The sequence below is a fragment of the Echinops telfairi genome, unplaced genomic scaffold (assembly GCF_000313985.2).
Source record: "Echinops telfairi isolate 266 unplaced genomic scaffold, ASM31398v2 ScPeMD7_9;HRSCAF=40, whole genome shotgun sequence".
NCBI lineage: Eukaryota > Metazoa > Chordata > Mammalia > Afrosoricida > Tenrecidae > Echinops > Echinops telfairi.
Window position 1 is genome coordinate 74792998 of NW_022103906.1, and position 27781 is coordinate 74820778.

General features: G+C 52.3%; 1 protein-coding gene across 1 annotated transcript; it reads right to left on the minus strand.

Moving 5' to 3' along the window:
• Window positions 1–644: 644 nt before the first annotated feature.
• Window positions 645–27315, minus strand: ACTG2 (actin gamma 2, smooth muscle). The gene is made up of 9 exons (XM_030884652.2): window positions 27248–27315; window positions 14660–14821; window positions 13597–13725; window positions 9216–9326; window positions 8733–8817; window positions 5834–5995; window positions 4806–4997; window positions 2745–2926; window positions 645–855 (listed from the first exon to the last, which is right to left on the minus strand). The coding sequence occupies exons 2-9, from the start codon at window positions 14783–14785 to the stop codon at window positions 712–714; spliced, it is 1131 nt and encodes a 376-aa protein (XP_030740512.1). The 5' UTR covers window positions 14786–14821; window positions 27248–27315; the 3' UTR covers window positions 645–711.
• Between the last annotated feature and the right edge of the window lie 466 nt (window positions 27316–27781).

The window sequence follows — 27781 nt, forward strand, 5'->3', positions numbered from 1 at the left end:
AGGTCTATGGGATCTATGTGTAGGTCTATGGGATCTATGTGTAGGTCTATGGGATCTATGTGTAGGTCTATGGGATCTATGTGTAGGTCTATGGGCTCTTGCCCAGCTAGATTCTGAGAATTCAGACTGTACGTGTAGGATTATGTGGAATTGACTGACCCAGGGCAGTGGGGGAAGGAAATAGAGAGAGGAAGAGAGAAAATGTTTTCCCCAAGAATACTCTTCCTGTTTTGATTCCTTTGGGAAGAAAGACAACCTGATCCTCAATGCCAAAGGACCCAGGAGCACTCTTGGGCTCACGAAGACCTTTCCTTGCCTAAGTTCAAGTCAGACTCTGCTTGAACCAGTCCTACGTTATATCCTGTAAGCTGTCTGCAGTGCACTCATGTTGCCCTTGAGCATGGGGGCCTACATGCCTGAAAGCCCCTGTTTCTGAAACCACTGAGAGTCATCAGCCTTCATGCCTACTCATGTTCAAGGGCAAGGAGGCAGGGTTGTACAATGCAAGAAGCTGGAGGGCTTGAGTGTTACTCCGTCTTTCACTTCTGTGAGCCTCCGTCTTCCTCATAGACACAGGGTGTGAGAAGCCCCTCGGGCAGTGTGTGGCGCACAGCCCAGAGAAAGAAGAGCCGGGCACAGGGCGGTCAGGCTGGCAGGTTTTAATGTCTCACGATCTGGAACCGAGCAGTCTCGCGAGAATCGGCTGGGACTTTAGAAGCATTTCCTGTGGACAATAGAAGGCCCTGCCTCATCATACTCGGGCTTGCTGATCCACATCTGCTGGAAGGTGGAGAGAGAAGCCAGGATGGAGCCCCCAATCCAGACGGAGTACTTCCGCTCGGGGGGAGCAATAATCTGCAAAGACCAAACATGGTGAATCATGATCAGTCCCTGAAGGAATTAGGGGAGGGGCCTAGATGTCATCCCACCACCCATCCCCGGGGCAGCTGCCCTGAGAAAGGATGGCCTCCACAGTCCGAAGCAATCAGAGGAATCATTGTGGTAGACCAGATGCCTCAGTCTTCACCGGACCCATCCACCTCCGCCAGGGCCCTCTGTAGATAGAGCACGCTGCTTCACCCTGCCACTTGGGGCTGGACTGTGTGTGTGCTTCTGTTAGCAGACAAGACCCCACCAAGGGCTTGCCATAGGCTTGTGCAGTTGGGCACGCGCTCTCAGGCCTCTGAAACCTTTCACGGGAAGAACTGCTGGCTAGCCCGTCATCCGGGGCCCCATCATGAGACACAGGACCCTGACCTGAGCTGGCTGGACTGGCAGCTTGGAAGAGAGCTGCCTCGGCCAGTCTGTCCTCCCAACAGCTGCCGCCCAGTTGACCTGCCGTTGTGTGAGGAATCGATGCTTCTGAACGTGGACACTCAGCTCCATCATCCCCCGACACAAATCCCAGGGATGTTGTACATGTACACAGGCTGCTCTGCCGCTGTTTGGTGCCACGGCTCCCCCCTGGAGCGGGCTTTCCTCTCCTCTCCTTTAGGTTGCTCGAGCATCGAGCGTGTCTGCTACTTAGACCCTCACCTTCCGGAAGGCCACCACATCTTGCTGGACTCAGAGCAGTGGCTGGTGAACCGAATCGTGGTGGTGGGTTTGCATGGAATCTCTGTTTGTTATCAGTGCAGGTAATGGGGGTGCCTGTGATCTGTTGAATCAGCCCGACCCCAGGCCAGGCCTGATGCTGGCGGGCCTCAGTCTGTGGGGTCACTGCAAGGGCTCCTGCGTTCGAGGAGCCCATGGTTCTTCCTGCCCTTTTGGCGGTCTGCTTTTCCACTGTCTGCCAGGCAGGGGAAGGCCCAGGATAGCCTTTCCTTCTGAAGAAGGTCCTTAGAATGTTCTTGGAGAGAAGACACCTCTCACATCTGGCCAGAGACCAATGTATGGTGAGCCTGCATGGGTAACTTTCGCCCTCTTTGCTACTTCTGCTTATAATTCTTCTTCTAAGCCTGCCAGAAGCAACATTCCTAGACACCCTCAAAAGGTCTAGGGCAGTGGTTCACCACCTTCCTCAGGCCGCGGCCCTTTCATACAGTTCCTCATGCAGTGGGGACCCCCTCAGCCATAAAATGATTTTCGTTGCTACTTCATCACTGTCATTTTGCTGCTGTTATGAATCGGGCGACCCCTGTGAATGAAGGGTCGTTCGACCCCCAAAGGGGTCACAGCCCACAGGTCGAGACCCGCTGGTCTAGAGGATTGTGGGATGAGTAGAGGTTGGGCGAGAAGGGGTGACTTCTGCCAGGATCCCAGAGAGAGGGCATGGAGAGGACTACGGCAAGCAGGCACAGGGGCAGCCAGGTGTCGCCAGCAATCAAGGAGAGTCCCTAGAGACGTCCAATAGCCGGTGGCCTTACAGCACACATTCCCTCATTGAACTTTCCCTTTTCCTCAAGTTCTTTTTAAAGTTTCAAGATGATAGCGTTGCTTCCTCCTTCTCCTTTCTTCCCTTCCTCTTCCCTCTTCCTGGTTTTTTCTCTTCCATCTTTTAAGATTTCTTCATCCTCAATCCCCCTAGCCCCTTCTTAGATCCCAACCACATACTTAGGCTTGAGAACCTATGCTAATCATGCCTGTAGCCCATCACGTGTTAGAAACGGAGAGCCCCCGAGATGGGCTCTGACCCTGACCAGGAGACCACCATGTCCCTGAGCCTGTGGCCGCCTGCTTGGGAGCATCTCCCAAGGAGGAAGATCTTTGGACAAAGGGCAGGATGGAGTGAGGGCAAGACCCACCTTGATTTTCATGGTGCTGGGGGCCAGGGCTGTGATCTCCTTTTGCATCCTGTCAGCAATGCCGGGGTACATGGTGGTTCCCCCCGAGAGGACATTGTTGGCGTATAAATCCTTACGGATGTCAATGTCACACTTCATGATGGAATTGTAGGTTGTCTCATGAATTCCGGCAGACTCCATACCTGGGGAAGATCCCGGTAGCTAGTCAGCAACCCTCGCTCAGGAATGCCCTGCTCCACTGTTACTGCCACTGCCCCAGCTCAGGCCTTCAGTGACTTCCCAAGTGGATCAGCTCAGCTCCTAACTAGCCATCACCCTGCCTGTTGACACCCGGCGCTGAGTGGCCTTCGACACTGTTGCCAGATGCCCAGTGCTAGAGGAAGAGCTGCACCATGGGATTTTGTTTTGTTTGACCATTTCAGTGAGACACAATCCACACACCATGAAATCCACCCTTTGAAGGGTCCCGGAGTGGTGCAATCACTACCACAATCTAGTTCCCTGCAGTATTTCCTGCAGCCCATGAAGAAACGCCCCACCTACTCTCAGGCACTGGTCCTTCCCCACTCCACCCACCGCCCCAGCGCCTTTACGTGGCCGAATCTGCATATTCCGTGGAAATGGAATCGTATGCGATGTGGTCTTTTGTGACTGGCTCCTTTCGCTTAGCATGATGCTTTCGGGCTTCATCCGCAGCCCAGCAATGCCAGCACTTCATTCTTTCTGATTGCACAATAAATCCTACCATCGGGAAGGGATATGCTCTGGACCTCATCTTCGAGATTTGCTCAATGCCTGCAGCTTGACATCCATCTACCTTAGCCTGGCACTAAGATCTTCCCCCAGGGAGAGGCCCCGTGTCAAACCAGCACATAGCCACCCACCTTCGCTGACACGTCCTCTCACACTATGGGAGCGGATTCTTCTTAAAGTGCAAAACGAACTGTGCCATGCCCTCAGTGGTGCCTAAAACCTCCTATCAACTCACAGGACATCCCAAGGTTGCTATGAATAACTGCGTACTCGGTGTGGTTCATGGCGCATGACAGTTTCCAGTCTCCCCTGGGTGTCAGCTGCTGCCCCTCTGTCCCCTCAGCGGAATGAGAGCTCTCAGTCCTCTCTGCTTTTACGTGTCCACACCCTCTGCTGTGCAGGCCACTCTCCACTCTTCCCTCCGGCCATCCCCAGCGACCACAAAGGACGCTCCTTCAGACTCTGCTCAAACACGCCCCTTCTCAAAGAGCCTGCTCGAATTTCTTAGGCCTGTATGACTTTGTCCAGGTGGTGGTTTGTCATGTACCACACTGGACGTGTCACGCTGGACCACACTGGTCACACTGGACCACACTGGTTTGTCGCATACCACACTTTTACTGACAGCTGTCTCTTCCTGAACACTGTCCAAGAGAGTAGTTCCCCTTGAATGACATATGATCCTCTCATTTCCTTAACCCGTGTTATAACTCTGTCTGGCACGTACTATCCTTCCTTCCATCTTGACTAGCAAGTATCTGAAGTCTGAAGAAAGCAACATGCCCAAAGGTTTGGAGAGGGTGAATCGGGATTTAGCACCAAGTGTTGCCCCCGAACCACAATCCAGTCTCTCACCTCAATGAGAAGTGACACAAGAAGGGTCCCAGGTGTTCTGGGCCTTCACCTCGTCCTTAGTCTCATCATTTTGGTCCTACCCTGCTTTTCCTTTCTCTTTTGACTGCCCCACCCCTGCATGAGCCCTGCTGTAGTGGTTATGTGTTGGGCTACAATCTGCATGGTCGGCAGTTCGAAACCACCAGCAGCTCCATGGGAGAGAGACTGGGCTCTCTACTCCCCCAAACAGAGTCTGGGAAACCCACGGTGGGGGGGGGGTATCACTATGAGTCAGCATTGACTCGATGGCAGTGAGGTTTTTTTGGACATTAGATTTTGTCTACTTGTGTTATCTGTGTATTGTAATCCCTCCCTGGGTACGTGTAAACAATAGACAAAGCGCCTGGGACCCCTGGGTTTCCTCTCTCTATGACAACCCTTGCCCCTCCACCCTGCTCGCTGGGCAGCGCTCACCGATGAAGGAGGGCTGGAAGAGGGTCTCGGGGCAGCGGAAACGCTCATTGCCAATGGTGATGACTTGCCCATCTGGCAGCTCATAGCTCTTCTCCAGGGAGGACGATGAGGCTGCTGTGGCCATCTCGTTCTCAAAATCCAGGGCCACGTAGCACAGCTTCTCCTTGATGTCTCGGACAATTTCTCGCTCAGCTGTAAGGGGTAGAAGTGATAAGAGGTGTCTACTCAGTCCTGGTGGCTTGGCTGCCTTCTTTCATCTATTTTGGATTTGCTCTTAGGGGGAGTCTAGATGTGCCCCTCACTCAGCACTAGGGTCTCTTCCTATATCTGAAGTGGAGGAGCCCTGGTGGCTTAGTGTGTTATGCTTTGGGCTGCTAACCACACGATCAGCTGTTCAAAACCACCAGCCACTCTGCAAGAGAAAGATGAGGCTTTTTACTTCCCTGGACAGTTATAGTCTTGGAAAACCACAGGGTCAAGTCTGCCGTGTTCTATCAGGTCTCTATGAACCAGCATCAACTTGAGGGCAAGGGGGTTGGATCTCTAAAGTGGAGATTCCAAATCTGGTGTCCGAAGCTAAGCTTTGTCTAAACTTCTCCCTTTTATTCTCATCATTCTGCTCTGGCGAAACTCTGGGCCTTCCATGCAGGACACACATCCCGTGTAGACATGTGCCTTCCCGTTCTACTCACATGGGATGTAGGAGTATTCTTCCTGCCCGCCCACCCCCCACACACACTGATTTTGGTGTGACCAGGGACACAGGCACCAGGTCCCTGGGGCAGGAGGGGCTCCTCTGAGAGGAGACCCAGCCGAGAGCTGCTTCACTGACCCCGGCCTTGTCCCCTGCTCAGGCTGTCTTGGTCTGAAGACTTCCTCTCTTCACAAGGTCTTTTCCAGAGGCCCCAACCCAGCTCACGGCTTCCCCGACTACCCCAGGAGGGCCACCCACTGCCGAGAGTGTCTGATTGCAGGTCAGATTTGGCTCGGAGCTCAAACCAGAGTAAGAAAAGCGGTCGAAATGATACCTGTGGTCACAAAGGAGTAGCCCCTCTCTGTGAGGATCTTCATGAGGTAGTCCGTGAGGTCACGGCCAGCAAGGTCAAGGCGCATGATGGCATGGGGCAGGGCATAGCCTTCGTAGATGGGGACATTGTGGGTGACGCCATCCCCTGAGTCTAGGACGATGCCTGAAGACAGAGAGGACAGAACTTTAAAGAGGCCCACTCTTGTTCATGTCTCTTTCTGGAACCCATTATGAAACGATCTTTGACCATCATATTCTTTTAGCAGCAGGAGAGTCACCATCATATAGGCTTTATGACTGTATGGCTCCTGTCTCCCCAATGCGGCTGTGGGCTTCGGGGAGGCACAGGGAACCCCTCCTCTTCTTGTGTCCCTCGACGCACTGGCACAGCAGCGCGCACTCATCGATCTGCCGTCACGCTAGATCACGCATTCTTTACGTGAGACTGGACAGTCTGCATCTCCTTTAGGCACCAAATTTACACAAATGTACATACCACTACAATGTTAGCGCCGGAAGGGACTAACAACCCCAAAGGCTTTTAAAGCATTTTGAGACATCCCTTCCTAATGAAACTTTTAGGCAACCACAAAAGGAAATAAACCTTCTCAGCATGGTCAGAAATCTCTCGATCCCACAGTTGATAAAATCAAACGAATGGGGGCGGGGGCACTGTAACGTCACCATGACCTGCTATTATCCTGGACATTCCAGCTGTGGTCCTGTGACTGACTGACTGTGACCCTTCGAGCTCTAAGCTTGGTAACGCCCACCAAATGACCAGGTAGGGCTATGCAAATGTGCAGCCCTTGTTGTCCACCAAGGGGATTGGATAGCTTGTCCATAATGTAAACAAGGGACACCCTTGTGGGTGTGGGACCATGCAAATAAGGTGTACGGAATGCTAACCAGGGGATTGATCCGTTTTGCCATCCTAGTAGTAGGCTTTGAAATGAACCACCCCAGAGGACAAAGGGGAATCTCACTACCACCAAGAATGAAGAGCCAGACATGGAATGCTCCCTTGGGACCTGAGATCCCCGTGCTGAACTTTTTAGATCCAGGAGACAGAGCTGTGATGCCAGAGCCAGTAAGAAGCGGTGGCAAAGAAACAGAGGCAGCAGAAACCAAGAAGAACCCGAGGAGAAAGAGGGCGGAGTGTGTTCAGGTTGAGGCTCCCTAGTGGGACAGGGTGCCTTTGGGCCCTTGGTTTGCAGCGCTGAAAATCCTGCTATGTTTGCCTGAATAGCAGGCCAGGTCCAGAGGGTGGGGTCTTGGGCACAACTGAGGAGAGGCTACGTGAATCAAACAATTGTATCTTGAATGCTCCTGATCATGACTTGTAATAGGCTGCTTTCCCAATAAACCCCGTAACAATCATGAGTCTTGTATATGAGTTTCTATGTGGTCCCTGGCATAAAGGGTTGACGGTGGCAGAGAAGGAAGAGTGTGCTGGGGGAAGGATGGCTGGTGCCACAGTTGTGAACAAGGTGGGGGGGAGGGGGGAGGCATGTCTGACCCCCCACCTCATAGGAATCCATCAGGGGACCCATCTGGAGCAGGACTCCTCCCACCTTGTCTGGGGGAGGTCCGATGCTCCACCACATCCTTCTGACACAAGCCAATGTGATAAGGCACAAAGTAGGAAAAAGGAGGAATTACTATCCCAAGGAAACAGTGGGGTTGATAGCTTCGGATGGTGTGGCTCTATACCTAGAAGCCGCAAGAGCATCAATTAAGAAACCATTAGCGCTCATATAATGATTCCCTAAGGGCCAGATGCAGAAGAAATGTATGGGAACCTACAACTTACACCTGTCCAAAAGTCTCGATCACGGTAGATGTTGTAATAAGCAATAAAAACGGGAGACTGTCTCAAAGCCCAACAACGGAGAAATGATAAACGACATCAAATTATGGAGTCATCGGCCAATGACCACCATGAGGCCTGAAACCAGACGTGTCCAACATCAGATCAGGCGTCCACAGGGCAGGGCCCAGCACCGTGCATGTCACACATTGCCTCCTTACTGCCTGTGTCACCTGCAGTGGCATTCACGCCACCTGTCCCTTGCTAAATTGCCAGCTTCCACACAGCAGAGGCCGCCTTGTCTTTGTATACCCCCATGGCCGGGTGCGGGTTGGGCATATGAACCCGAGTGACGAGAATTATTTGGTGGATGCATAGAGAGACAGATGGCTCCATGACTCCCTGAAGGAAGGGTTGTTTGAACAACATTTATGGAAGCTGCCAAGTCCCTTTAAAACTCAGCTTGTCGTGAATCCTCTGAATGCCTGCGTACCCTCCTGGACTAAGGTCACCTACTTTCCCATCATCACAGGCTCCGCACGGAGGCGGCATGAAACAGAAACATGTCAGTGCATGTGGAATGCGTGTATAGGCTCCTGGAAGGAGGCCTGTGTGGGGGAGACGGTGGTGGTGTCTGCTGCGGTCAAGTTGGCCCCCAACACATGGCAGCCCCAGTCCTGTTCCTTCCCCATGATGCCAATGTGGTCCTTTCTTTGTAGTCTGTCTTAGTCTGGAAGCTCTCTTGAATCCTGCTCAGCCTCGATAGCGACCCACAGCCTGCAGGAACAGATGGGCGGTGGCTGCACATGAGGTAGGTTGGCAGGGGATGGCCCCTGAGACACCCCCCAGAGGAAGTAAGGCTCTTTTAGTTAGGGCTCGTTTGTGTTAATACTTCCTAGCAACATTGCTAGACGCACATCTGCATCCCACATGGCTTCTCCCAACTGTAAACGCTAACTAAACAAGATTGTCCCTGGACTTTGGCTGTTTCTTTGACTCTTCTGAGCTAGGGGAGGAGCCCCTCTTCAGCGAGTCGGTTCTTCCCTACATCCCCTGTGTCTGCCGAGGAGTGGGTCGCAGGGCTGCTCACCGGTTGTGCGGCCAGAGGCATAGAGGGAGAGCACAGCTTGGATGGCAACATACATGGCAGGGACATTGAAGGTTTCAAACATGATCTGAAAAGGACAACGCGGAAGAAAGGATGAGCTGACAAAAATCACAGCCCTTCTCGAGCTACATAATTAATTGTTTGCAGTCTCATTAAGGACTCCCCCCCCCCCCCCCCCACCCAACAGCTTTGTTGGCATATAATTCACCTATCAGACAATTCAAGAGTTGGGTCACACTGAGAAGAGTTGTAGAATCATCACCACCATCAATTTTAGAAAGATGATTTCTTACTTCTCCTTTATCCCCAGCCCCTCCCTCCACAGGGCCTGGCGTGGACTACCTTCTACGTGCACAGTAGGTTCCCAGGAAGGCCTGTTTTGCTGGGCCCTAAATGGGAGGCAGGGCCTGGCCCAGCATTCTTGTGGCTGCTGGTGCCAGTACTTAGGGCCTGCAGGTTTCTCACCTGTGTCATCTTCTCCCTGTTGGCCTTGGGATTTAGGGGCGCCTCCGTGAGCAGGGTGGGGTGCTCCTCAGGTGCTACCCGAAGTTCGTTGTAGAAGGAGTGGTGCCAGATCTGATTGAGAAAGAGGGCAGGTGAGCCCCGCAGACTGCCCAGGGGCTGGGGAGTCTGGTTGACCAGCCGGTGCTGAAGGAGTGTGGCCGGAAGGGGCGGGCCGGTCAGTCTGCGGAGGTTCTCACTGAGATTAGAGGCCCTTCCCAGGACCCCAGACCGGGCTCACACCCGGGAGCAGCACATTGTGTGTGTTGGTGATGCCCATTTGACTGCTTGCCTTCCTAATTCTTCTCCATCGTGCTCTTGCTCTGTGCCCTAGGGCTCAGGCCCCGAGGCCTCACTCAGCACTGGTGGGCTCCCGACTGAGTTTGGTAGATGAAAGAAAAGTCAGCAAGAAGCTAGAGGGTGGGAGGGGAGAAGAGGGTGGGGTAGGGTGTTTCCCCTGGCAATGGTCTTGGCTCTTGGCTGTCTGGGCTGAGCTCCTCTTGGGCGTGAGGACACAGCTCTCCCTGAGCTCCAGTAACACTGCCCCTCTCTCCCTCACCCCCAAATTCTTCCCACTGTTGGTACTAACCACTTGGGCATCTCAACACCACTTTCTGGCGGCCTTAACCCTGCTTAGCCCTGTTCACACCTCTCTAAGAAGCCCTTCCTTCAGTTAATGTCAAAGACCCAATGGATGCAAATCCAGCAGGTGTGCTTGAGCTCGGAGTTCCCTGCTTAGTACTGATCTGGCTGGTGCTGTCTGCAGGGTGCCTTCAATCTCACCGCTGCTGAGATTGTCTCAAACCACCACCACCACGACCTCTCTGTCACTCTGCCCCATCTGACTCCTGGCCACCCTGTAGGACAGCACCCTTGTTTGGGTGGGGCTGCTCTCTTCTGTGCGCTTTAGCACTTTTTACAGCACCCTGACCTCTACCTACTCAACACCAGTAGGTTCTCTTCAGATGTGACAACCCCAAAGAGCTCCTTGAATGTTTATTTAGTGATCTTTCTATGTTCAAATTTGTTTCTGGCCAGTCCTCAGTGAATATACCATAACTTCCCTTTATTGGAAAGATTTCTTTTGAATCCATTGAGCAAATGCTTCTATCATCAGATAGGTAATCACAGGGTGTCTTCCAAATTTTTTATATAGATACTCTTGTTAGACATCTTACCTTTCCCCCACACCCCCCAATTTAGGAGCTTTCCCAAAGAAAATAATCCTAGAAGTGGAATTACTGGGCTTGGGGACGTGGCAGTTAGAAAACATTTTTGTTACCAACAAAGAGAGCAGACAGATGTGTCTGCTGTCCCAGCCCCTTGCCTGCACACACAGCTTCGTTCTTAAATTAGGAAAAGAAAAAAAAGATACCTAGTTGTTTGCATTTTTTAATTTGTCTCAAATGCAGTTAAGTCTTCTCACATTTGCAACTTTTATAAATTCAATTAGGTAAATTTTCTGTTCTGGTCCTTGGTTATTTCTCTGGGGAACACTATATTTTTAATGATTCGTTTGCATTAGTTGATATTTACAGGGTTGTGGTTACTTCGACCCATCCAACTGCACCCCAGACAAGTTCTGAGACAAACGCGTCACCAGGAGGAGGGCCTGTTTTGTTTTCATTTATATTAATCCTCCACTGCACCTATTTTGGATTTTTTTTAAAGCACTTTCTTTTGAAAGTTGGTTTTATTTTTTACATACTCAAACAAAACAATGCAAACCCACTGCCGCTGAGTCAGCTCTGACTCACAGCGACCCCACAGGACAGAGCAGAACTGCCCGGCGAGTTTCCCAGCGGGACCTCTCTCTCTACAGGAGTAGCAAGCCTCTCTCCCGAGGAGCGGCTGGTGGTTTCAAACTGCTGATCTGGCGGTGAACACCCCAAAGCGTAATCCACTGTGTCACCAGGGCTCGTTTTGACAAACCAGAAGTTTTGATTTTTATGAAATCAAATGATCATTCTTTTTTTTTTCTAACTTCTTTCATCAGAAACGTGATAAAGCCTCATATCTGAATTTTTGCACATGAAGATGCTTACTCCCCCAAAGAGTTAATCCGTTTTCCCGGAAAAAAGTCATTGACTGGTCATGTTTGTCCTCAGGGTGTTGGGACATCTCCTGTATTCTGGATTTTCTACCTGCCTCTGTGCCGCTACCAACAGATTGGAGCTTGCACACCTCAGTCATAATCCAGGAGCCCTGTGGCACCGGGGTCGGTTAAGCACTGGGCTGCTAGCCTAGGACCGACCAGGCACGCCCCGGGAGAAAGATGAAGTGTTCTCCTCCCCTAGAGGTTTCCAGCCTCAGGGACCCTACGGCGCGGCCTACGCTGTCCTAGAAGGTCCCCTGAGTCAGGATCAACGTCCCTTCAGGGAGGGTTTGTGAGACTCTAGTAACTGGACATCAACACTCTCCCTTCATCATTTTAAAATTCACTTTAAACATGCTTTAGGATGATGTTGCCTAATTAAAAATGGTGAGATTTGGCTTTGACTGGCCATGGGTATATCCATTAATTTGGGGAGCATGGACGCTTCCGCTGTATTCAGTCTTCCGGTTAAAGCACACAATGTATATTTTAGGGGGTCCTTTAAAGATTTCCCAGGACCCCTGGTGATGTCATCAGTTCCTCATCGGCCTGTGATCTCAAGGTCAGCAGTTTGGAACCACCAACCAGTCCATAGGAGGAAATTGAGCCTTTCTACTCCTGTAAAGACTTACAGGCTCAACCCCCCCAGGGGCAGTTCTGCCCTGCCCAAGACGGTCACTCTTCCTCTGCATTGACTGATGGTGGTGAGTTTTAAAGATTTCACACAGTATTACCCCAGGAGCAAAATATTTTGTCTCTGATTGTTTAAAATTAGATAATGCTATATATGGATGTATGTGTATATCTATCTTCATAACGTGTTATTTTGTGAGCATTAAGTACATGTCTGTTTCACGCCTTGGGGTGAGGCTAAGCATTTACCTAGTTTGATCTTCACAGCAACCTAAGGAAGAAACCCTTTCACAGACAGGAACACCAAGGTTAGAGAGTCTGAGGAACTTGCCCACATTTGAAGCCCCCAAGTGGCAGAGGGGGCTATAGCCAGGCCCCTCTGCTGCTGACTGCAAGGTCCGGGTGATGCGAACGCTCTTGCATGGCCCAGGGTTGGCTCACACCAGGGACTGAATCAAGCATTTGGAGAGCAGTCATGCATGACAGATCTCATATCTACAGTCTCTCTTCCAAGTTGTAGTCTGCTCCATAAACCCACTCTTTAAGGCTTCAGGACACTGACATTGCAAGAACAAGAGCGCTCAGACAGCTCTCAGCTGAACTTCTGAAAAGAACATGAGATCAATCTCTACCTGCACCCATTATTTTATCGCAAATGCTGCCATTTAAAACCTGCCCGCCCCCACTTTCTTAGGGGGGAAAAAAGGTTCTAGAAACCTCTTTATATTTTTACTCAAAGTTTTCAGTAGATAGTCATCATCATGATACAGCACCAAGGCACTGGTCTGAAGCCCTGGTAGGGAGTCAAAAAGAAAAGAGGCTCCTTCACTTCTCCCACGGTAGCACTGGGATTTTGAGGACACTCCCTGCCTGACCCTGCAGGCTGGAGCTAGAGGGCAGGCTGCTTGAAAGGAAGAAAGGAGGCATCTGGCAGGGCCAGAAGGGCAAACAATTCTGTCTTGGAAGAAGTACAGCCAGAAGGCTCCTTAGAAGCAAGGATGGTGAGACTCTGTCTCTTGTACTTTGGGCCTGTTGTCAGCAGAGAATCGTCCCCTGGATGGTGTTTGGTAAAGCAGAGGGGCAGTGAAAGAGAGGAAGATTGTCAAGGAGATGGACTGACCCCGTGGCTGCAGCAATGGGCTCAAACATAATAACCAGGGTGAGGATGGCGCCGACCAGGCACCGTCTCCTTCTGTTTGCACAAGGTCGTGGGAAGGGCGCCAGGGCATCTAAGGACAGGCCCTCTCCCCTAGCACAATGGGGAGAGTTAGGGGGCATCGACTGTTGATTAGCGAAGAGCTGCTGAAGAAGTGATTGACAGGGCCTGGTCTGTTTTAAGAAAGATAAGCTTGGCGGAGAATGGAGAATTAATTGGGTGGCCGAGGGCAGGACACGGGGACACCGGCCAGGGGAGGGGCTGGCCCCCTGTGAGAGAGTCCGTGGACTGGGAAGGCAGGGGGGAGGACTCAGGAGACCCAGAGTGGACAGGGCACAGGGGGCCTGTGGGATAGGAGGCTCATGGTGCTATGAGAGCAGGAAATAAGCACATTAAGCTTGTACTGAAAGCACGGCAGGAAAAGAATAAACCCAGCACGTGACAGGGGCGTCCCCCAATACCTTCTCCATGTCATCCCAGTTGGTGATGATGCCGTGCTCGATGGGGTACTTGAGAGTCAGGATCCCGCGCTTGCTCTGCGCCTCATCCCCCACGTAGCTGTCTTTCTGGCCCATGCCCACCATGACGCCCTGCAGTGCGAGAGGAGGAAGGGGGATGCGTTGGCCGAGGGTTGGACACGAAGGGACATGGGCGTGGGGTCTCTGAAGAGGAATGAGGGTAGGAAGGGAGCCCTTCTTCTCCGGGAGGTAAGGGCGGGACCGATACCGTGCGCATGAAGGTGACAAGGACAGGAGGCTCTCTTCTGGACAGTCTCAGATAGCCTGGGTCAGCGCTCTTCTATCCCCGCCATCGCTGCTCCTGCGGCTTCCCCACTGGCTGTGAGGCTCCTGGTCCTCCGTTATTCCTTGTCTGCTCTGGGTCCTCTGCTCAGATTTAATCTCCCTCCTCCCCTTCCTAGTCCCGAGGCTCTGATTCAATCTCCCTCCTCTCTGTTCCCCTCATGATGTCGGCTTCCGCTCTGTCAGCCCAGAATTTCAAGCGAGGACGTTAGCTGAGCAATGGTTTCCCAGAGCGTAGATATCTTAAAAACAAGGGGCTGATCGCATACCTTAAATGTACTTTTATATGTTCATATTATATAATGTTATATATAAATGTTATAGATACTTATTAAAATAAAAATTAAACATACGATTTAATATATTAAATACACACCATCAAAACAATTATGTAATTAAATATATTTTAAAATATATCAATAGAATAATTAGATCTATAAATATGTACAATAAAATAAGGTACTACTCTCTCTCTCTCTATCAACTCCTAAAACAAGCCTGACATCATACCCATATTATGGATCTGAAGGATATTGTTTCAGGCCTTGGACATCCCACTTTAAAGGGTCTTGCCCTATTAGTCATTCAGAAAAGGGAGCTCTCAACCTGGCCCCCAGAGCGCACGCGTGTGCACACGCACGTGCACGCACAGCTCAGCACAATCTCCAAGATGCAGCATGCACTCAGAGTGGACTTGAAGCCTTGGATCCGGAAGAACACCCACCTGGTGGCGAGGGCGGCCCACGATGGAGGGAAACACAGCCCGGGGAGCATCATCTCCAGCAAAGCCTGCCTTGCACAGGCCGGAGCCATTGTCGCACACGAGTGCTGTGGTCTCCTCTTCACACATGTCGGGTGAGGATGAGCAAACTGGGGGCTGGAGCACCTTGGGGCCCAGGAGAGAAGAGTGCGAAGTTAGCTATTTGCCAAATTCCTCTTGGGAGAGAATCCTCTTGGCTTCTGGCCTCTGGCTTCAGAGGGCCAGGTGTGAACCTGGTTGCCAAGTCCATGCAAGATCTCTGTCCTGCCTCTCAAAGACCTGAAAGGGCCACAAAGCTTTGATCCAATAGAGGAAATTTCTAAGAGATTTGAAGGCGAGGAAAGGGGGTGGGAAAAAATGTGTGATCTTCCTCACAAAGGCTTCATCCTGTCAATACATAGAGAATGCCTAGGATGAGGGGGTGTCAGAGCAGAGATCCAGAGCCCATCTGTAGACAATGGGACGTCCCCTGACAGAGGGGTCTCAGGGAAGGGATGAGTCAATCAGGGTGCAGTAAAGCAACGATGAAACGCACAGTAGTCCTCTGGTTCCTTGAGGCTTCCTTACCCCCCACTGTCATGACCCCAGTCCTGCCTTTCACTGTGGGCTAGACTGGAGCATGTGCACAGGTGCAGCTAGGAGATAAGAGCTCAGGACACACGGAATCCAGGAACAGGAATGGGAATAGGGATACCAGAATGGTAGGGGGAAGGTGGGGAGGAAGGGGAAACTGATCTCGATGATTGACACATAATCACACAGTCCCCTCCAGGGGGATGAACAACAGAAACCATGGGGGAAGGGAGGCAGCAGTTGGTGTGAGATATGAAAATAATATTAATTTATAATCTATCAAGGGGCCACCAGGGTGGCAGGGGGAGAGTAAAAAGAGGAGCCGATCCCAAGGGCTCAATAGAAGTAAAGGTCTAGACAAGAATGATGCCAACATATGTACAACTATGCCTGATACAATTGAGGTGTGGATTGTAATAAGAGTTGTTAGAGCCTGCAATGAAATGATCTTTTAATTAAAAAGAATGCCTAAATCAATAACAAAGAATCAAATAGCTTCAAACAAACAAAGACTATGGATCATTGACAAGCAGGGAGACACACATGCCCTACAGATGTATGGAAATGTGCTCCGCCTCCCTGGCTACCAGGTAAGTGCAAATTAAGCCAGACCTCCACCCATCACAGTGCTAGGATTCAAAATTTTGGAATGGGTGTTGACGGAGTGAAAACTGGAGGAGAAATAAAACACACACGTTCCAGTGGCGAATCATGGAATGCTGTATCTACTCGAGTTCAGAGAAGTGCAAGGCAGATCGATAGGGATTCATGTGGGTAGGTTTCTAAAGGATGCCGATGAGGAGGGAAACAGGTGAATTCCAGAAAAGAATGTGTGGTGCAGAACTGTTTAGGTGAGTACATTTTAAAGTACAAAGCAGGATTAGGCAGTCCTTCCCCCGCCCTGTGATTTCCTGTTTGTGGTTGAAAACAGGAAGCAAAGCTCTGAAGGGACCCGCACCAAAGGGCTCATGGGATGAAGGCCCATAGGGATGGGGAAAGGGAGGGGCCACAATGTTTTCCTTTTCACAGGGAGACTGTATGCCTGAGCACTTAGGGAACTAAACAGAGATTCAAATCACAACAACGTGTGATCCAAGAGGACAGGAAGAAGCAGCTGGAGGTGCAATGCGTAACCCTGAGAGCGAGCATGCCAAGGGGACCGCAGCTGGGGAGGAGAAGGGAATGAGGGTTCTTTAGGAGGGGACATCACCGCCCATGACCATGGGAAACACGGAAAATTCCCTCTTGGATACTGACATCTGAATCGGAGCAGAAGAAAGTCATGAAGACATTCATTCCCCCAACATCTACTGCAGGGTTACGTTAAAAGCCGAACACCTGACAGGTCTTGGCGCTAGGTGAAGCAGCAGGAGCAGCAGCACCCGGGGAGAGGTGTGAAGAGTGACTCCCTGCCTTCGAGTCTGGCTGGGATGGAAAGACCAGGCAAGAGGGGTTGCTTAGCCTGACCGGCAGCATCCAGGGCGAGGAGAGGTGGGAGGAGCGGAAAGAGAAGGTGCCAAGAAGGAGGAAAGGCTGGCGAACCATCACTCAGAGTGGACGGCCACGGAGGAGGAGAGAGGAGCTGCTGAAACCATGCTGTGGGCTCCTGAGGCCCATGCGGCCACAAGGAGACAGGGCCAAGGGGCTGTGAACAACAGCAAGGCCGGGGCAGAGAATGGGCAGAAGCTTATTCGCAAAAGTCTAGGTAGAAAAGGAAGCTCTCTCAGTTATGGTCAAACAGGACGCCCACTAGCGGAGAGACCTGTAGGGACACCTCAAACTCAGCTTTGCTTGGGTTTAGCTGGTCCTCATGGCTGCCCCCACAGCCCTTTATCACAGCTCATAAGACCCAGAAGGCTGGTGTCCCCACCTGTGTGTATCTCTAAGCTCACTTCTCTTGCATCTCTCTCTCTTTTTCAACTGGGGGCTCTTACAGCTCTTATCACCATCCATACATTCATCCACTGTGTCAAGCACACCTGTAGTATGTTGCCATGATCTTTTCCAAAGGAAGGTCTTTCTACCTGAGCCCTTGGTATCAGCTCCTCATTTCCCCCCTCCCTTCCCCATGAACCCTTGATAACTTATAATTCTTTTTTACATGTCTTACCCCGACTGCTGTCCCCCTCCACCCACTTTCTTTCGTCCTTGCATCTCTCGTCTCTCTCACTCTGGCATGCTGCCGTCCTCTGTCCTCTCTGTGGTCTGTCTGTGTGGTGTCATCTCCTCTTCATTCTTCACCTTTTAGACACAGGGCCTGCAGCGCCCCTCATCTCACCTGCTCGCCAAGCTAACTCCAATGGCGCCCTAGGTCTCGGCTCCAGTATAGCATCTTCCTGAATCTTCTCTGGCCTACCAACGGAAGGTCTTCCCACAGCACCGTCAATGTCCCCTGCCAGGACAACACTCACCTCCACTTTTTAAGGCTTGTCTAAAGTCATGAAAAGAGCCCTGGTTGGGGAATGGATGACCAGCGGGGCTGCTACCCACGAGGTCATCAGTTCGAATCCACCAGCCGCTCCATGGGAGGAAGACGAGGCCTTCTATTCCAGTGAAGATTTACAGTCTCGGGAACCTGCAGGGGCGGTTCTACCTGGTCCTACAGGTTGCTATGAATCAGAATGGACTTGTGGCAGTGCGTGAGTGAAGAGCCCCCTGAAGGCAAGCGCCAGGGGAGACCTGCTCTCCAGGGTGCCCAACCCAATGCCCGGGGCAGAAGCGCACAATCAAAACAAACGAGTGAACAAAAGAGAAAGACGTTCAGACTGTAAAGTGGTGAATGGAAATCAAGGTCTAAGAGGAGTTGGAGACAGAAGGAATGTGCCTAACTTCTTTTTTATTTTTTCTAACTTCTTAAAATAATTTTCTCTCTGGCTCTGAACTGTCCTGGGATTGCCAAGGAGTCACCTGACCATCCAGTCAGAAAGATGGAGAAGTAGAGGGGTCTCAGAAAACTGGAGAAGGGCAAGTATCCCAAAGTCAAGACAGGAAGAGGCAATTCTCCCACCTATGTGTGTCAGCTCACTCTGCAAGTTGGGCAAGACATTATTAAAGATGTGATTACACACACACACACACACACACACACACACACACACACACACACACACCAATTCAGGGGGAAATCATTGATACAGCTGTTAAAGGTCACCAAGAACAAAGGGCAGAGTAATTGCCCTTCCTTCCCCCAGGAATCCGGAGACCTAGGGGAAGGTGGAAGACAGGTGTCCACCGTGAGCGCAGCTTCTGTCAGGGCCTCCCTCGATGTCCCCATCGATAAAGCCATGGAGGCTGAGCAATACTATAATTAGGCATAGTCCCATTTTCCGAGCTGCTGTAACCGAGGTGTTCATTAGGGGACCCATGTCAACCTGGAGGTAGCGATACACCTTGGAGTCCCACCTGTAGGTGACATTTTTATTAAGGACTTGAATGAAAACAGGGCAACCGCACATCCAACGTCCAGAGACTACGATCCCCCGTGTTTCAAAAACTCACTTTATGCCATTCACTTTTATGAAAGACCTGCATTGGGACCTGTTTTCAGGAGCAGAAAGACATCTGAAGGGAATTTTCACTTTTACAACAACCGAAAAGGGCAACGATGGAAACTAGCGACCAGTGTTTGCCGTGCAGCGTGCATGCCCGACGGCAAGAGAGGCGGTGCCGAGCTCCTGGCTCCGAGCCGGACTGCACAGCCATCTCTTCTAGCCTGCGCGCTCACCCCAGCAGGCTGCTCCCAGCGGTTAGAGCCGTCGTAGCTTCTCTCTGCTATTTCACAAGGAGTCTGGTGGCGTAGGGGTTATGAGTTGGGCTGCTAACTGCAAGGTCAACAGTTGGAGCCCACCAGCTGCTCTGCGGGAGAAAGATGAGGCTGTCCACTCCAGTAAGGACTCACAGTCTTGGAAACCCACAGGGGCAGTTCTACCCTGCCCTGTAGGGTTGCTGTGAGTCAGAATCGGCAGGGAGTTTGGTTTGGGTCCGGTATTTGGTATGATTTGGTAGATTATTTTGGGGGAGGGTGTCTGGGAACACTCAAGAGATTTTTCCAGTAAGTGACTAGTAGTTGCATCTTCGCTTTATGCCGTTTTATATTACGGAAGGTTTCCTAGGATCTCTCTACCTTGGCATGGTGGGGGAAACCTGTAAAATTAAACAGCAGTGGCGGGAGGCTAAAGTCATACGCGTATCGGATGGAAGAGTCACACCTCAAGAAGACCTCAACAGGCAGAGAAAAGGAGCTGAACTGAGTAAGAGGAAAGGCACTAGGCAGATGTGAGGGTCTGCACCTGTGTCCTCATGACCGCCTCTGCGCCACGGGCATCTCGCTGACCCTCTGCCTGTGCTGTGGCCAGGACTAAAGGTAAGCACACCGCCAGGGACTGGGGCCGCTCCTGTAGCAAAGGTGTGGGCCAGCAGGTCCGCGGCACTGCTGGTGAGCGGGCTGCCTCTCTTGAAGGAAAATGTGAAATGACGCCCTAAGAGGCTTCCCATGGACGTGGCTTCTGACGCAGCATAGGTGCCGTGGGCAACGGACCCTCGAGTGGATTTTACCCTGGACGAGTGACCTTCTTTACAGTGACCAGCCCTGGAACCATGTCAACGTTGAGAAAAGTCACAACACTGGAACACCAAATTCCCTGCCATCCAGGGACGCTGGCTCATCAAGACCTTGGAGGACAGGGTAGAACTGCCCCTGTGGGTTTCCAAGACTTATTCTTTTTTCCTTTTTAAAATTTCTTTAAAACTTTATTTCAAAACTATTCACCTCTCTGTTAATAAGGTGTTCAGTTAATGTTCTGTGCCAGGTATGACTAGGCCTGCCCTTGGCTGGCAATGGACTTTGACAAAACCCATGTCCTGGCACCGAACAGTTAAAGTGCTCTTTTCAAACCAGACCGAACTCCCAATACTTGCAAATGTATTACATGCGCTGGTTCCCATCAATCTTAGATCTGAACTTACATTATTGATCTATATCAGTGGGTGTTAAAATGAAGTCATTTTAACAAATTGTGACTGTACAAATCAAGATACTCCAGGATAATATTCGACAAGAGTATTTTACAAACACTACATTACACTACCTTGTGATCTGCAACATGACATTTCATCTTCATGTAAATTATTTTGATAACTGGAACTCCACAGAATCTAACAGCAGATAGAGTTTTAACATTTTAGTTCTGTCCATGAGTTCCAACCACCTCTACTTTTACAATCTATAAGGCTCATGTCATGTTCAGCCCCCAAGCGATCTGCAAGACTGTCTAACTAGTGAGCTTTTCCATCTCATGGGATCGCTTGGGTTTTTTGGTCTTTTTCCTGAAGGTGAGAATCTGAGAAAAGGCTCGATAAATTCTACTTCTAGACTTTAAAGTAGGAAACACTTTTGGCTCAGCAGACGGTGTAAACCTTTGGGCTGTCCCTTCTTTTCACGGGACACATCTAGACAAAAAGAAAAGAAACAATACTTAACCACCATGAATTTAGATTGCCAGCCAAGACTAACTCTTTACAGGAGTAGAAAGCCCCATCTTTCTCCCGAGGAGCATCTGGGGGTTAAACTGCTGTTAACAGCCTGATGTGTAACCGCTATCCCACCTGGGCACCTAACGAGTGAACAAGCTAAATTGTTTTGCAAACTAAGGGTCAGAAACCTCCACCTAGTTGTACAAGCAGCCTCCTTACTGCTGTGGCCAAGGGGCCGGTGTTTGGTCAGGTGAAAAATGACAGTATCTCCACTGTGCCTGTGGTTAATAAAAGAGTACTTTTTAAATTATAAACAAACAAGGAGGGGCTTTTTTTTTGGGGGGGGCTATGTTTTCTTACACAGCCCCACCCGTGAAAACTGGAAATGGCGGGAGGCAGAGAAGGCAACCTGTCCGAGGAGGAAAACGTGACTATGCTGAAACCTGTGGTGACCAGGTGGTCAGACTGCTTTCTGTCCAAGACCGGCTGGTCCAATTCGGCCTCTCACGGCCCCACCGCCTGTGTCTTCACCACCAGAAGGAAGAGAAAGTAGAACAATACACGTGGGAGGACCTGCCCTCCCACCCATGGTCACTGCCAAAGCTTGGTGGAGCGACTGGGCTTCTCCCACATGTGTTCTGAAGCCCCCTCGTCTGGTTCGATGTTTGATTCAAACCAAGGCCCCGAGAATGTCAAGAGCTGAGCCTGCGGCCCCCCAGCCGGGACATGGCAGGGTTGGCTGGCAGCGACCTGGCAGTGGCTCCACCGCTCGCGCCAGCGCCACCCTCATGCTTGCTTTTAGGGCAGCTGTCTGACTTCTCCATGTTTGGTGCATTCCCTCTGCTTCCCTGGCCCTCTCGAGCTGTTGGCAGCAAGCGCCGGGAAACAAAATGGTCTGTGTGCGCTTCTCGCCCTGAGACAAGATGCCGAGGCTCTCCCACACCAGCGCTTGGCCTCAGTGAGATTTATAGCGCCAGCCTCTAGCTTGGCATCCGTCTCCGAGTAGATGCTCACTCGATGCTGCATGAGAATCCCACCACCGGAGGGACTCCCTCCCAGACACGGTCTGCTCTGCGCTGGGGCCCCCCCGGATCCTGAGGTCTCTGATGGAGACCACAGGGAGGCGTCCTTGTTCCAGCCGGTGACCCACCTGAGGAATCAACAACCCACAGAGCTGGGTGGCCAGAGGCCAAGCGGCACCCCAGCGTGGCTGGCTGCTCTCAGCGCCCCTCCCTCTTGTGTGTGAGTTATAGCTGAAGCCTAACTGGTTTTCAATGAACCCCTTTGTCTGCCCCACCCCCACCCCCACTGGAGCTCCCCCCACACAGAAAGCAAGCAAGCGGTGGACTTTGTTTCCCAAGCAGAGCGGCAGCTGAGACAAGCCACAAAGGGGCCGGCAGCTGTCACCGGGCCCCTTCTGCAGCCTGTCAGGTGGTGTAGAATCTGCTCCCTGCAGGCCCAGGGGAGGAGTGAGGGAGGTGACAGGAGGCAGGGGCTGCCCTGGGAAGAAGGATTTTACCGGGATCACACTTTCCAGGCGACATTCGAAACCCTCTTCAGCTGTTTTCTGGTCATTTGCGGCTGGACTTGAGCTTGTGAGCTGAACCAGAGCCAAGGTCACTGTGGTTTCCTGGGGTCACCTGTGCTGGCGCTCCCTATACGCACTACCTCCGGGCTTCACCGAGGATTTCACGGAGTTAGAAAGGCGCTTTGATTCTTCTCTCCCAGAGTGGCCCCAAACCAGAGGCAGGAGAGCAGGGGGACCTCCCGCCCCACACCCCACACTCTGCAGGAGACCAGGCCGCTCCAGAGAGAGCCCCACCTTCTGCACGCCTCCCCTGGCCCAGCCCCTTCTCAGGCGCCCCTCGTCCTCCGTCATAATGCAGGAACGATACTATGCATCTCAAGGGAATGATGGATCAAATGCGATCGTGGACAGGAAGGTGTTCTGTCCATTGAAAAATCCCAGTCAGCCAAAGAAGGCCCGCTTTTTGGATGGTCAGAGAGAGCTAAGAGTAGCCTTTGCATTTTTAAATAGCTGTGGGGGAGGGGGACGGGGAATGATACGAAATTCCCATTTTAGTGTTCCTCATTAGGGTTTCATTGGAACCCAGCCATCCCCTTCATTTCCCTGTGGCTGCCCTGGGGGCCCTGCAGCCTTCAGTGCATAGGGTCAGCCGATAACTGCAGGAAAGGTTCCAGGTTGGTGGTTAGAGTCCCCGGAGGTGCCTCAGAAGAAAGGCCTGGTGACCTTCTTTAGGGACGCCCGTCACCGGAAACTCAATGGAGTCCAGTTCTACTCTGACACACTCGAAATGTCTGGGACCTGGAAGCGACCCCACGACCACTGGCTTACTGGCTGGTGGCTGCTTGAGCTACAAGGTCACAGTTGAGTAGCTGCCCAAACTAGCCGGCCTGCAAAGCCTAGAGTCCCGACTCTCTGGCCCAGGAGCCTGGGTGGCGAGTGGTTACAGGCTGAGCTGCTGGAAGCCACCTTGGGAGAGAGGCGAGGCCGTCTACTCCTGTAGCGATGCACAGTCCCAGACACAAACCCACAGGGCAGTTCCACCCTGCCTGAAAGGGCTGCGATGTGTCAGAATCAACTTGAAGGCAGTGAGTTTAGTTTAGCTTTGTTTTTGCATCCTTGACAGACAACTTTGCTGATGCTGCGAGACCACCCCCACTCCACTCTCTGCCACTGAGTCGGGTACAACGGCTCCCACCCCCCGGGAGTTCCCAAGATGGTCATCCTGACGGGAACTCCCTCAGAGCATCTGGTGGCTTTGAACTGCTGACCTTGTGCTTAGCAGCCCAATGTGTGACCGCGAGGCCACCGGAGCACTTGTGCTGTCGTACAGGGCTACACCAATAATAACTCCAACTTCTCTAACGCTCTTCGTCAACACGTGCTCCCCGGATCCCAGGCCCACGGCCATCGAGTCCATCACGATCCATCACGACTCTAGCTGGGGTTTCTGAAGCAGTAACATTTGACGAGAGCAGCTGCTGGTGGATTTGAACCACCGACCCTGCGGTTAGCAGTCTAACACTCGCCAGCACCAGCAGGGCTCCCTCCTATTGAATCAAAGGGTCCACTTCATACATCACGACGACGAAAGGTTGAGTGTATGCTGGTGCCAAGACAAAACGCACAAACTCACTGCCATCGTCTCAGTGGTCACTCCTAGCCACCCTTGAGGACGGGCAGGACTGCCCCTGTGAGATTCTGAGATGGTCACTCTTTCTGGGAGCAGAAAGACTGGTCTTCCCCCTGTGGAGTGGCTGGTGGTTTCAAACTGCTGATCTTGTGGCCCTGTGCGTAGCCATTCTGCTAATAGGGTTCCGATGCTGGTTCCCAAGGATGTTTTTGTTTCAGTGGACATGTTTAGCCCTAAAAGGAAGCTCTTTGAGATTGTGAGATATATTTCAAACAATCATTGGAAGGTAACTCTGGGTGGGAGCTTCCAATGATGAGTATGTAGCTGCCTATCTGTCTGCAAAGGAGTTCTGGCAGCCCAGTGCAATAAGCGTTGGGCTGCTAACTGCAAGGTCAGTGGTTCAAATCCCCCAGCTGTTTCAGGGGAGAAGGACGAGGCTATCTGTGCCTGTGCAGAGTGACGGTCTCAGGAGCCCTTTGGAGCAGTCCTCCCGTGTCCCTGAAGATGGTTGGGAGGCAGCATCAACTCAGAGGCAGTGGCTTTGCTTGCTGTTGGACTCTTCCCAGCACACACACTCATGCCAGGACACCCATCAACGAGGAGTAATTTCACAAAAACACGGTGGAAAATGAATCGAATGTGATGGGAAAGCATCTTTTATCGGATGAACATGAGACGACTTCCAGGTGTCATGGTTGTGATCCTCAGGAACCTGCCAGGGGTGACTGTTCTTTGGGCTCCTTAGCTGATAGCGGTTCATTCACTCCCCCAACTCAGGCCACAGCCACGCTAGTCAAGTGCCCACGGGGCATCCTCCCTCTGAGTCTCAGGGCTCCCCAACCCAACACTTCCCAAGCACTCTTAGGCACTGGCCTCTACTCTCCCTGGTTCTGGCCCTTCAGAGAATGGCCCCATCTCCACTACTCACTCTGGGTAATGCCCTCCCTCCTCCCTTGCCCATTGCAGCTCATCAGAAACCCAAACAGACCCAGCAGTCACCATGGGTGACAGGGTAGAACTGTGTCCCATGGGTGACAGAGCAGAACTGTGTACCATGTGTGACAGAGTAGAACTATGTCTCATAGATTTCCTGTGGCTGGTGTCCCACAAGGCAACAGCCAGGCCTTTCTTCCAAGACACCTGGGTAGAGTCGAACTTCCAACCTTGCAGGTAAGAGACAAGTGCTAATCATTTACCCCGGATTGCTAACCTATCACCAGGCTTCTTTATTTTAACCGCCACCGCTGCCGCCACCGCCAGCTCAGGATCTCTGCCCAAATGGCCCCTTTCCTGTCCACTCCCCTCACAGTTGCCAGGGCAGTCCTTTCAAAGGGCATAGCTCCTGTGCCACTCTCTGGGTGGACAAATTTGTCCAATCCTTTACTTTAAGGTATAAAGCTCTTTTAATCTGGTCCTACCATCCCCAGACCTCAGCTCTCTCAGCTCCCTGACTCACCCTCTCACTTCAGTGGAATCAAACCACTTGAAGAGCCCCAGGGGGCATGCCTCTTTGCCTGGACAACCCCTCCTTCAAGGACCCAGGTCATGTTCTTCCTCCATGACACCTTCCCTGGGCTCTATCCTTTTCTTCCATGCATTGGCTTCCAGTTTTCATTGCTCCTGTGTCTCTCCCACTGATGGCGGGACCTCTTCGGGCTCCCCGAGGAGCCTGGCCCATAGCAAACAAACTGACCCAAACTGAGTCCTCACCAGTGACCTCACCAGGTGGAGCAGCACTGCCCCAGAAGTTGTCTGGGCAGCAATACAGAAGCAGATCCATCGCCAGGCCTTTCTCCCGTGGACCCACCGAATGGGTTCCAGCACCAGACTTGAATTGAGTTATTGAGAGCCAGCCGTCTAACCCGGGCACAGATGGCCTAAAACCCACCCCTGTGGATATCGAGTTGGTTTCTAATTCATGACGACTCTCTGGGACCAAACAGCGCCACCTCAGATCAGCATTTCCAAGACTGTACGTCTCACACCCTTCACAGAGTGCTGGTGGGTTCAAACACTCAACCTTTCTGGGCACAGCCCTGTACGGATTCACGGCACCCATCACCGGGGCTCCTTGGCATGCTCCAGCCCCCACCCATGCTGGTTCCCGGGAGCACCCTCTGCCTCTTTTCTGCCCAAGGGCTACCTTCAAATGCCCCCAATCCACAGGCAGACCACTAAGCCAAGCGCGGAGAGCCTCCCTGAGCAAATTGTGGTCCTGGACCTGCCGCCGCAGCCACATCTGGGAGCTGTTAGGGAACGCCAAGGACCAGACCCCACGCCGACCCACTGAGCCAGAATCCGGGGGGGTGGAGGACCAGCTGCGCTTTCACACGCCTTCTAGGTGAGTGTTAGCGTCTGAGAGCTAAGTCGGACCTGGACAGCACCAAGCTGTGGGCCTGTGGGGCTGGGCAGCTGCCCCTGAGGCCTGCACCCCTCCCCAGCCTGCCTCCACAGGGGGTGTGTGTTGGGGCGTGATGACATTGGGGGCTGGTTTCTGAGCTGAGTTTCTTAACTTCACCAGGCCTCGTCGATGTCATCAGAGGAGAGTGGATAGAGGGCTCCCAATTGGGTGGTGGTGGTGGGTTCCATGGGAAGGCTCTCCCCTTTCATGTGAAAGACCTAGGTCCAATTCCTGGCCCATCACTCATGGGGGGGGGGGAGCACACCACACCCAGCTCTCAGGCGAGGCCTGTGTGTTGCTTTGATGCTGAACCTCGGACCCTCTGGGCTACGTCAGGCTAGAAAAACCTTGGCGCCTAATTCTGAAAATCAGCCAGTGAAACCCACGTCTCTGGTCTGAAAGCAGCATGTGGATGGTGCACGATGGGTTGTGTTTGTTTAGGACAACCTCAAGGAGCAGCAGTGAGCAGCAGGCTTCTTCCAGTCTGAAAACCTCCTGATGCCACAGGACACTTGTACGGCCCCTGCGCCCCCACCCTGGCTCAGCCCTGATCCCCCCACCCCACAATGACCCAAGATTCTCAGAGAGTGAGGCTCATCCACCTCAGCCAAGCCCGACTGTGCCTGGGAGCTGAAGGCAAGTCAGCTGCCACAGCCACCGCGGGGCATCGCCTGACCACCAGGCCCCTGGTGGGCTTTCCGTCCAAGATCCTGAGAAGAAGCTGTTTGTCCACAAAGCGTCTCCCGCTGTGACCCCCAAGAACAGACACCAGCTGATTCAGGGCCGAGATGACACTGGCCCAGGTCTGCTCTGTCCCGGCTCCACCCTGGCCTCCCCAGGCTGCCCCTGCCCAGGGCGCTCTAGCATCACAGACTCCAAGCCAATCTGGAGCCCAGCACGTCCCAAGAGGCCAGGCAGCCCCCCGAAAGGGCAAGGAGCAGTACTCACCACGGGAGGGAGAGACCCTTCTCCAGGAGGCTGAGGGCTGGTGTGTCCTTGGCATAAATACCAGAGCAATATAAAACCCCAGAGGCGGATCTTCTTCAAACAGAGTCCCTAAAAAGGCCAGCTGACGGTGTGTTAGCAATATTACCATATAAGGTGGTTTTTTCAATAAACCGGCCTTGGGGGTGGGGCAGGGGGAGTAGAGTGGATCATCATCTGAGAAATGTATGCAAAAGGACTGAGGGGCAGCAGCCCCGCCGCTGGCTGCTCTTTTCTGCTGCTCTGCATAAACAAAGCTCACACCAGGCCTTATAAGCTGCCCAAGTGCGGCCAGAGGCAGCTCGGCTCCCCGAGTAAGAACCACACCAAGAATGGCAGTGGGCCTCCTTCCTCCACGTCTCCCCCCTCGTGCCCGGGACATCTAGGCAGAGTTGCCAAAGCGGACACAATTGTGTCTTGTCTGGGGCAGCCCAGGCTAAAGGAGACACCTCCCAGCCTGGGAATGAATCCCCTGTGTCCTCCTGACGGGCTGCCCCC

Bases quoted from the DNA above. Each gene is read 5' to 3' on its own strand.
- ACTG2 (XM_030884652.2), bottom strand. From the start codon at position 14,785: ATGTGTGAAGAGGAGACCACAGCACTCGTGTGCGACAATGGCTCCGGC. The intron at 8,818-9,215 runs GTGAGAAACCTG...TGTCCTTTTCAG, and splicing joins ACAGGGAGAAGATGACACAG to ATCATGTTTGAAACCTTCAA. The intron at 856-2,744 runs GTGGGTCTTGCC...TGGTCTTTGCAG, and splicing joins CCAGCACCATGAAAATCAAG to ATTATTGCTCCCCCCGAGCG.